This window comes from Sorex araneus, chromosome 8, assembly GCF_027595985.1.
Source record: "Sorex araneus isolate mSorAra2 chromosome 8, mSorAra2.pri, whole genome shotgun sequence".
NCBI lineage: Eukaryota > Metazoa > Chordata > Mammalia > Eulipotyphla > Soricidae > Sorex > Sorex araneus.
This window is the reverse complement of record NC_073309.1, coordinates 52,715,984-52,726,090: the sequence shown is the minus strand read 5'-3', so window position 1 is coordinate 52,726,090 and position 10,107 is coordinate 52,715,984. Positions and strand designations below refer to the sequence as shown.

At 55.7% G+C, this 10,107-nt stretch overlaps 1 protein-coding gene across 2 annotated transcripts; it reads right to left on the bottom strand.

Moving 5' to 3' along the window:
* Positions 1 to 188: 188 nt before the first annotated feature.
* Positions 189 to 7,314, bottom strand: FCGRT (Fc gamma receptor and transporter). Of its 2 annotated transcripts, none has more exons than XM_055145783.1 (7): positions 7,202 to 7,314; positions 6,808 to 6,895; positions 6,041 to 6,295; positions 5,617 to 5,892; positions 2,309 to 2,578; positions 1,699 to 1,812; positions 189 to 486 (listed from the first exon to the last, which is right to left on the bottom strand). In XM_055145783.1, the coding sequence occupies exons 2-7, from the start codon at positions 6,878 to 6,880 to the stop codon at positions 407 to 409; spliced, it is 1,068 nt and encodes a 355-aa protein (XP_055001758.1). In that variant the 5' UTR covers positions 6,881 to 6,895; positions 7,202 to 7,314; the 3' UTR covers positions 189 to 406. The 2 variants fall into 2 exon arrangements, with proteins under 2 accessions (XP_055001758.1, XP_055001759.1); XM_055145784.1 differs by having other exon boundaries at positions 6,041 to 6,292.
* Between the last annotated feature and the right edge of the window lie 2,793 nt (positions 7,315 to 10,107).

Here is a 10,107-nt window from a genome sequence, read left to right as displayed (position 1 = left end):
TCCTGAGCACTGCCAAGAATGACCCATGAGCACCCAGCCAGGAATAGCCTGAGTACAAACTAAAATGAAAGTGACAGCATGGAACCTTCGGCCTCTGGAGATGAGAGGCCTCCGGCTCACCATTCCTTTCTCCCTCCCCTCCCCTTACTGTCTCTGCCTGGAACGTTCAAATGATGAAAACACACTGATTTGGGCCCAACTCATGTTATATGTCAAAGATGAAGAACCATGGATAACAGGAAGGGAAACTGTGGCAGGCCACAGGAGGAGGAATCCACGGGAAGGGCGTCAGGCCCGGGGTTTCTGGAGGCTCAGGATTCCAGATGTCACAGCATGAAAGAGACCTGACCACAATAGCAGGAAGCAACCAGGACGGGGGACAGCAAATATCAGCTCAGTTCCTGTCCTAAGAATGGGCATCCTTGGATTGGCCAGGAGTGGGCAGGAGGGCACCAACATCGTCTCCACTGAAAGAGATCCACTGAGCTGCGGAAAGAGCAAGAGGGGCGGGCATGAGCATCTGCGATACAGGCTTGGCACAGAGGTTAAGGTGCTGGTAGTGCCCGCGGCAAGCCCGGGCCCATCTCCAGCACCACCTCTGGTCCCCTGCGCACTGCAGAGTGAGCTCAAACCCCCATCTCCAATGAGAACAAACAATTTTGGGGCTGGAGCGATAGCACAGCAGGGAGGGTGTTTGCCTTGCACACAGCTGACCTGGGTTCGATCCCCAGCATCCCATACAGTCCCCTGAGCACTAACAGGAGCAATTCCTGAGTGCAGAGCCAGGAGTAAACCGTGAATATCACGGGATGTGGCCCAATAACAAACAAATAAGTAACAGAATCTCAGACCCTCCTGATCTTGAACTGCTCCGCCTCTTGTGTACAAGTGTGTACATATGTGCAAAAGTGTGCATGTTACATGTGTGTAAGTGTTGTGTGAGTCTGTCCCCAAATCCAAACCTTTGTTGGTTTGGGGAGCTAGGACGGGGGACAGCAAATATCAGCTCAGTTCCTGTCCTTTGTTTCCTTTTGGGGCCACACTTGGTGGTGCTCAGGGCTTTGTGATCAGGAATCACTCCTGGAGAGCCTGGGAATCCTATGGGATACTCAGGATCAAGCCATGTGAGGCAAGTCCCTCCTCATTGCACAATCTCTCTGGCCACTCGTCTTTTTTTTTTTTTTAATGTTTTTGTTTTTTTGTAGCGGGTGATGGAGGGGGCCACACCCAGCAGTGCTCAGGGGTTATCCCTGGCTCTGTACTCAGGAATCACTCCTGGCAAGCTTGGGGATCATATAGGGTGCCAGGGATCAAACCTAAATTGGCTGTATGCAAGGCAAGCGTCTTATCTGCTGTACTATTGTTTCAATCCCTAAAGTCTTTTTTTGTGTGTGTGTGTGGGCAGTGAGATGTCTCTCCTGGTGGTATTCGGGTGCTACTCCTAGCTATGCTTGGAGATAACTCCTACTGATTTTTGGGATCAAGGTCAGGTCTCATGCATGCAAATGACATGCTCTTGTCCACTGACCCATCTCTCTGCGCTTCCCACATCCCAAGCCTCTGCCCGCCCACTACCCTTTCTCAGGGTCTTTTTCTTTCTCTCCAGGTCTCCATCCCGCCCCCCGCCCACCGCAGGAGTTTATTTCCCTCTCCTGTAGGGGCTCTGTCTCTCCAGAGCTTCCTGCTTCCCCCACACACCGGGCAGCCCGTTCCTCATTTTCCTCCAGAGCAGGGCTCCCCCGACAGCCCCCACGACGAGCAGGACACCCAGGACCAGGCCCACCACAGGCACCGATGACTTGGAAGGCGTTTCTGCAATCAGAGAAGCCCTTCCCATCTGAGTGGGGCAGCCCGTGTGGTACCCGTGCCTCCCGCCCTCAGCGACCCCAGCACCAAGCCGGGGGGCGTGGATGGAAGCACCGGCCCCACAACCCTAGCTGTGCAGCAAGCGGCATGGCAGGGGTCAGGCTCATGGAGACGCAGAAGTGAGGCAGCGAGGGGTCAGTGGCGAGTCATGGCAGGAGTGAACAAGGAAGAAAGAGCCAGGTTCCACATGGACACAATGGCAGCAGGACAGAGGCGATTGCCAGGCTTACAGGCAGGCCCATCCGTGGTGCTTCCCAGGAACCTGATTCGCAAGGTTAGCCACAGCAAGATGGAAGGTGGTCAGACTTGGGCAGGACCAACAGACAGGCAGCAGGGAGCAGGGCTGGCAGTGGCAGGTGCACGAAACTGGGACTCAGGCGGCGGCGGCAGCAGCAGCAGCGAGGGGACAGAGGCTCCAGGGGCCACGAGGGGTGCGCCTCACCCAGTTCCACCGTCAGGGGCTGTGCCAGCCCTGCGTGCTGCACCAGGCAGCGGTAGTGCTGTTCGTCCCCACTCTTGACGGTGAGTGACGTCCATGCGTGGAAGGAGCCGTCGCCGTTCGGGCCAAGGCCGCCCTCCCCGGAGCCGGCTGCCAGCCCGTTGCGGAGAAAACGCAGCTGCAGCTCGGGCGGGTAGAAGGAGAAGGCACTGCACGTGAGCACCGAGTAGCCAGGGCTGCCTGGCCGGGCCTTCAGGCGCATGGAGGGCGGTTCTGCGGACACAGCACACAGGACAGGGCTCTGAGCCCCAAAGTCCCCCCGAGCCAGGCCTGGGCCAAGAGGGGTGGACACACAGTGGCCTCTGGGTATGTCCATCATGTCCAAGAGACTCTGCCCAGCTCTGGGCATCAAGTGGAGAAAGGTGGAAGGAATGACAGACATGGGTATAAATAAAAGACAGAAAAAGAAAAAAAAAAGGGCTGAGTCCAGCGATCATCTGCTGCCCGGACACCACAGTCTGTCAACACGGGAGACAGAGTGGAACAGGGTGGTCAGCCACGGTCCCTGTCTTTGAGTTTATGTTCTGACAAGGGATTTCTGTCCAGCCAAATGAAAGACAAGTAAACTGCAAAGCTTTTTTTTTTTTTTTAAACTGCAAAGCTTTGTTATGATGGGATAAAAGTTGAACCCTCCAGGAGCCATAGCACAGCGGGTAGGGCGTTTGCCTTGCACGCGGCCAACCCCGGTTTGATTCCCAGCATCCCACATGGTCCCTCAAGCATTGCCAGGAGTAATTCCTGAATGCATGAGCCAGGAGTAACCCTTGTGCATTGCTGGGTGTGACCCAAAAAAAGCAAAAAATAAGGAGTAGTGAGGCAGGCCTTCCAGGAGGGACCTGTGAGTATAGCAGAGTGGGCCCAGCCATCCACCCCCCAGACAAAAAGATCTAGTCTTCGGTGTGGTTGGTGGCTCCCAGCCTGCTGTATATACAAATACCAGCACCAGGAAAGAGAAAAACAGCTTAGGCTGAGTGAGGCCTCAGGGTTACGACACTCAGAGAAAACCTGGTGCTGACACTTTACAGCAACAGCAGAAGCCAATGGCCCATCCCAAGGGGCCAGGTGAGCCGGCCCTAGGTGGGACTCCCCAGCGACCAACACCATCCAGAGAGAACTTCAGAAGCTGATCCAGAGTGGACAGGAAGAAAGAAAGTTCCAAAACAGCAAAGTGGTTCAAGGAGAGACCACTTTCTTCAAAACTAGAGCAATAGCTCAGCAGGTAGGGTGTTTGCCTTGCACTCAGCCAACCCGGGTTCTATTCCCAGCATCCCACATGGTTCCCTGAGCACCGCCAGGAATAATTCCTGACTGTACAGCCAGGAGTAACCCCTGTGCATCGCTGGGTGTGACCCAATAAGGAAAAAAAAAATAAAATGGAAAAGAAAAAATAGACAGGGGCTGGTGAGATAGTCAGGGGTAAGGTGCTTAGGTTCCCCAACACTGTAGAGAACCCCTGAGCACTGCCAGGAGTGGTCCCTGAGCACAGAGTCAGGAGTAAGGCCTGAGCATCACCAGGTGTGGCCAGAAAAACAGGCAAACACAAGAGAAAGAAATCAATCTCTGGGCTGGAGCAATAGCACAGCGAGTAGGGCGTTTGCCTTGCCCGCAGCCAACCCGGGTCTGAGTCCCAGCACCCCATATGGTCCCCCGAGCACCGCCAGGAGTGATTCCTGAGTGCAGAGCCAGGAGTAACCCCTGAGCATCGCTGGGTGTGACCCCCCCCAAAAAAAAGAAACTCATGTAGATCTGATTCAAATTGTTGTTTTGGGGCCACACCTGATGGTGCTCAGGGCTTACTCCTGGTTCTTAGCTCAGGGAATCATTTGGGGTGCTGGGAATTGAACCTGGGTCGCCCATTTGCAAAGCAAGCACCTTGCCTGCTGTATTATTGCTCTATCCCCCTGATTCAAACTTTATTTTTTTTACTTTGGGCCACACCCAACTGTGCCTAGGGCTTATACCTGGCTCTATGCTCAGGGATCACTCCTGGCAGGGCTGGGGGAACAAATGAAGTACAGGGTGCTCAAATCAGGTATGCAAGGCAAGTGCCCTACCCATTGTACTACTGCTCCAGCCCCCTGATTCAGATTTTTTTTTTTTTTTTGGCTTTTTGGTCACACCCGGCGATGCACGGGTTACTCCTGGCTCTGCACTCAGGAATTACCCCTGGCGGTGCTCAGGGGACCATATGGGGTGCTGGGAATCAAACCTGGGTCGGCCGCGGGTAAGGCAAACGCCCTACCCGCTGTGCTATTGCTCCAGCCCCCAAACTTTTTTTTTTTTTTTGCTTTTTGGGTCACACCCGGCGATGCACAGGGGTTAGTCCTGGCTCTGCACTCAGAAATTACCCCTGGCAGTGCTCAGGGGACTATATGGGGTGCCAGGAATCGAACCTGGGTCGGCCTCGGGCAAGGCAAACGCCCTACCCACTGTGCTATTGCTCCAGCCCCACCAACCCCCAGACTTTTAAAAAACATTTCTGGGCTTGCTCTTCAAGCCTGTTTCCCTTAAAAACATATCTCAATTGTTTGTCTAGACAAAGCACAGGATTAAGGCACTTGCTTTGGATTTATGGTGCCCCAAGAATCACATGGGGTACCCAGGCACCACCAGGGGTCATGCCTGAGCACAGAGGCAAAAAATAGCCCTTGAGCACTGGTGGGTGAGGAAGGAAGGAAGAAAGGAAGGAAGGAAGGAAGAAGAGATTGATGTTTTGTTTTTGCGATGTACTTGGCAGGGGTTCTGCACACACTAAGAATCATTCCTGTAGTGCTCAGGGGACCATATGAATTGTCAGGGATCAAACACAGATAGCCCTGTACTATCGCTTCAGCCCAAGAAAGATTGATATTGAAGATAATCAGTGAATTATGAATAGAAAGCGGGTTCTGCGGCTAACTGCTTGTAGGTGTCACGGCAATGCTGGCGTGAGGGAATCTCAGCCCTGACCTTCCCAGCCAGGCGGGGCCGGAACTGCCTACATGGGGATTTGTGGCCTCTGCTAAGGAGTCCCCACCTCTTCCTGCATGCTGTGGGGACAACCTGCTGAGCTGGGAGGGAGTGGGGGGTGGGGATAGGAGCCATGGTGTGGCATGGCAGGGTCCTGTGCCAAGGGTCCAAGGAACCCAGTGCCCTGGCTGTGTGGACAGACGTGTCAGTGAAATGCAGGAAAGGGCAGGGTCTGGAGGAGTTGGGGAGCCCCTGAGCCAGGTGGGGTGTGGGGGGGGCCCAGGGTCAGGGGCGGGGCTCACCCTTCCACTCCAGGTTCCCGCGGCCCCGCTCCAGGTGGCCCAGCAGCCGCTGTGGGCAGGAGTAGAGCAGGAACGTCTTCTCCTTGTTGATGGTGTCCGCCTGCTCGGCCCACTTTTTCCCAATGGCCTCCGACTCCGGCCAGTTCCCCGTCCAGTTGCTGGCCCTCGGGAGGAAGCTCATGAACTCCTCACCGTTCAGGGCGAACTTGGCCACGGGCACCGACACGTTGTTGGGTCCCAACTCACAGCCCAGTAGACCCTGCAGGGTGTAGGACCCTGGGGTACCCCCAGGCAGGTGAGGGGAGGGGCACACGAGTCCAGGCTCCAGGCCTGCCCCATCAGACCCAGGAGTCCGGGCCCCCAGCCTCCTCCCTCAGACCCAGAAACCCTGCCTCCTTCCTCTGACCCCTCAGCCGAGTCTCACCTCCTTCCTCCAGGACGGTTAAAGCATCTAGGAAGAGCTTCTCCTTGACCCTGAGGTCTGTGGTCTCCTTCTCCCAATACCACGACACCTGGTGTTCCCAGACCCAGGCCCCGTAGGGTTCAGCCTGGGGCCGCAGGTTGTTGTAGCTCAGGTACTGCTGGGGACCCAGCCAGCCCGACACCCAAAAGGCAGGCGATCCGGGCACAGCAGGGGACACGGCAGTGAAATGGTAGAGGAGAGAGGGACGGCTCTCTGCTGCGGAGAAAAACTGGGCTGAAGAAAGACCCGGCGTCCACACCTCACTGAGCCCTCACACGGAGAAGACGGCCCCAGGTTGAAAGGGTAGAGAGCCACGGCAGGGCAGGGGGAGCAGGGACCCAAAGAGGGGGACAGAGACCCAGAGAGGGTAGGACAGGGAACGAGCTTTTAAGGCTGGAGCACAAGGTTTTATGTTTGGGGTTTGGGTCTGGGGCCACACCCGCTATGCTCACTCCCGGCTGGCTCTGGGCACCACACTGGGTGCTGGGCTCAGCCATGGGCGGCGGCATGCAAGGGCGCGCCCTCCCCCGCTACTATCTCACTGCACAAGTTCTGCGCTCTGGAGCCGGGGAGACCAGCGCACCCCCGAGACCTCCGAGACGGGAGAACCCAGGAGGGAGTAGCCCCGGGGCGGGAAACGAAACCCAAGGCGCCTGGGAGTAAGCGCAGGGGGCCAGGGGTTCCCAGGGCGCCGCCCCTCGCCCGCCCCCGCCCCGCGCGCCCCTCACCTGCGTGCAGACCCGCGGGCAGGAGGCAGAGCGCGAGGCCGAGAGCCCAGCACTGAGGCCGGGGGGCCCCCATCCTGAGCCAGGAGGCCTGGGGCGGGAGAGGGGCGCGTGATTCTCGGGACCCCACCCCGCCCCGCGCGCAACTCCGGGGGGGGGGTCTCGGCCGCGGCGGGGGGCCGGGTGAGGGGCCCGGCCGGGAGGTGACAGCGACGCCTCCCCCCCGCGAACTTTCACCCTCTCCCCGCGCCAAGGTGGTTAATTAATGACAGAGCAGCGGGGCCCGGGTTTCCGCCGACCCGGCCCCTCCGCCGTCGGACCCGATCCTAGACCCGGCCTCCTCCCTCCCCCCCCCCCCCCCGGCGCCCCATCCTCACTCCCCACCCCCCTCGCTGACCTCTGCTCACACAGCCTGGCTCCTTCCTCTTGCAGCCCCAGCTGCTTCGGGACTGAGACCCCAGTTCCTCCCTTACATCCTGTCTCAGCTGTTCCCCACTCCAGGAATACGCGCCCCGCCCCCGGCCGCGGGGCGTGCTCAGCCCCAGAGCTGGGCCCAGCCTGTTGGTCTCGCCTTGAAACTTTTATCTTTTGTCTGTTTTTTTTTTTGTCTGTTTGGATCCTGGTTTCTCGGAGTTTGTGGGTGTCAGCGGGTTGCAGCTTCTCTGCAAATCCTCGTTCCGCCTTCGGACCCTCCCCCAAGTGCTCTCTTAATGCGCAGTTGTTGTTGCATGTCACCCAGATGGATTCCATTCCCCGGACAGGACTTCAGGCGCTGGGGCTTAGCGCCACGGCTCCAAGGACGACTCCGGGCACCACACAGGGTGTGGGCTGGATCCCTGGTCCTTAGGGTTTGGAGTCATAAAACAGCAGGCAGCACCCAAAGGACAGTTCCACCAAGTGAGCAGACTTGGCATTGGGGAGGTCCGGGTTCTATCCCAGCACCCCACGGTCCCCCAAGTACCTCTGGGTGCAAGCACAGTGCCACGAGAGACTCTCCAGTACCTCTGGACGTGAAACACTGCCCCCTCACCTACCCAAAAACAAAAACAAAAACAGAGAACAGAAACCGCACCATACCGGATGCACAGTGGCCACTGGAGCAAATGTAACATTGAATGTAAAGGTGCAAGTCTCACGCTTGTCACCCTGGGGACCAGCCCTTTTCTTTTTTTTTTTTTTTTTTTTTTTTTTTTGCTTTTTGGGTCACACCTGGTGATGCACAGGGGTTGCTCTTGGCTCTGTACTCAGGAATCACCCCTGGCTGTGCTCGGGGGACCATATGGGATGCTGGGAATTGAACCATGGTTGGCAGTGTGCAAGACAAACGCCCTACCCGCTGTGCTATATTGCTCCAGCCCCAAGGACTAGCCCTTTTCATACTGCTCAGCACCCCCTTTTATTGTTTGGGGGCCACACCCAATAGTGCTGAGATGCTGGAGGTAGGGAGGGCCAGAGAGACAGTCCTACAGGTGCCTCATCCTAGGACAGCCAGTCAGGAGTCATCCCTGAGCACTGAGCCAGGAGTAAGCCCTTGAGCACTGCCGGGTGTGGCCCAAAATAAAAACAGATAGAGGAAGGGGAGGAGGGTCCGAGAGCTGGGTACACACTTTATAAGCAGGGCATCAGGCTAGATCCCTGGCGTCACTGGGTCCCTGAGTACCAATGGGAGTGACCCCTCTGCACAGAGCCAGAGTAGCCCCTGAGCAACATATGGTGGGGACCCCAAGACCAAGACAAAAAGGGAGAGAGGTGGAATATGGGCACTGGTGAAAGGACGGGTGTTTGAGTGTTGTATAACTGAGACATAAGCCTGAGAACTTTGTAACTTTCCACATGGTGATTCAATAAAATAAATTTAAAGGGGCTGGAGCAATAGCATAGCGGGTAGGGCGTTTGCCTTGCACGCGGCGGACCCGGGTTCAAATCCCAGCATCCCATACGGTCCCCCGAGCACCGCCAGGAGTGATTCCTGAGTGCATGAGCCAGGAATAACCCCTGTGCATCGCCGGTGTGACCCCAAAAACCAAAAAATAAATAAATAAATAAATAAAATAAATTAAAAAAAAAAAGGGAGAGAAAAGAAAAGAAAAGGAGGGGCCGGAAGGATAGTACAGTGGGGGAGGGCGTTTGCCTTGCACTCGGCCGACCTGGATTTGATCCACGGCATCCCACATGGTCCCCTAAGCACCGCCTGGAGTAATTCCTGAGTGTAGAGTCAGGAGTAACCCCTGAGCATTGCTGGGTGTGACCCAAAAAGGAAAAAAAAAAAGAAAGAAAAGAAAAGAAAACAAAAATAATAGAAAGAAAAAGAAAAGTGAAAACAAGAGAAACCAACTGAGGCAATAGTATAGTGGGTAGGGCACTTGCCTCACATGTGGCCGACCTAGGTTTGATCCCCAGCATCCTGTATGGTCCCTGAACACCACCAGGAGTGATCCTTGAGTGCAGAGCCAGGAATAACCCCTGAGAATCGCCAGGTGTTGCCCAAAACCAAAAAAGAAAAAAAGAGGAGCTGGGGTGATAGTATAGTGGAGAAGGTGCTTGCCTTGCAGGCGGCTGACTCAGGTCCGATTTTCAGCATTGCATATGATTCCCTAAGCACTGCCAGGAGTAATTCCTGAGTAGAGAGCCAGGAGTAACCTATGAGCATCACTGTTATGGCTCAACTCCAAAAATAAGAAAAGAAAAATATACAGTGCCCTATGTTTTTTTTTTTTTTTTTTTTTTTTTTTTTTTTTTTTCTTTTTGGGTCACACCTGGCAATGCACAGGGGTTATTCCTGGCTCTGCACTCAGGAATTACTGCTGGCGGTGCTCAGGGGACCATATGGGATGCTGGGAATCGAACCCGGGTCGGCCGCGTGCAAGGCAAACTCCCTACCTGCTGTGCTATTTCTCCAGCCCCTGCCCTATGTGTTTTTCGGGAATTCAATTCCCATGGTTGCTAGAACAGTCACTGAGTTTTGGGTTTTTTTTTTTTTTTTTTTTGGCTTTTTGGGTCACACCCGGCGATGCTCAAGGCTGACTCCTGGCTCTGCACTCAGGAATCACTCCTGGCAGTGCTTGGGGGACCATATTGGGATGCTGGGGAATCAAACCCGGGTTGGCCACATGCAAGGCAAACTCCCTACCCGCTGTGCTATCACTCCAGCCCTAAGAATGGTCACTGAGTTCTTGGTGGCCTAAACACAGCCCAAACCTTTACCTTCTCATTCATTATTTCTGGGGGCCACAGGTCTGGTTTCTCTGGTACCACATATAGTCTCCCGAGCATCGCTGGGAGAGACCCCTGAGTGCAGAGATC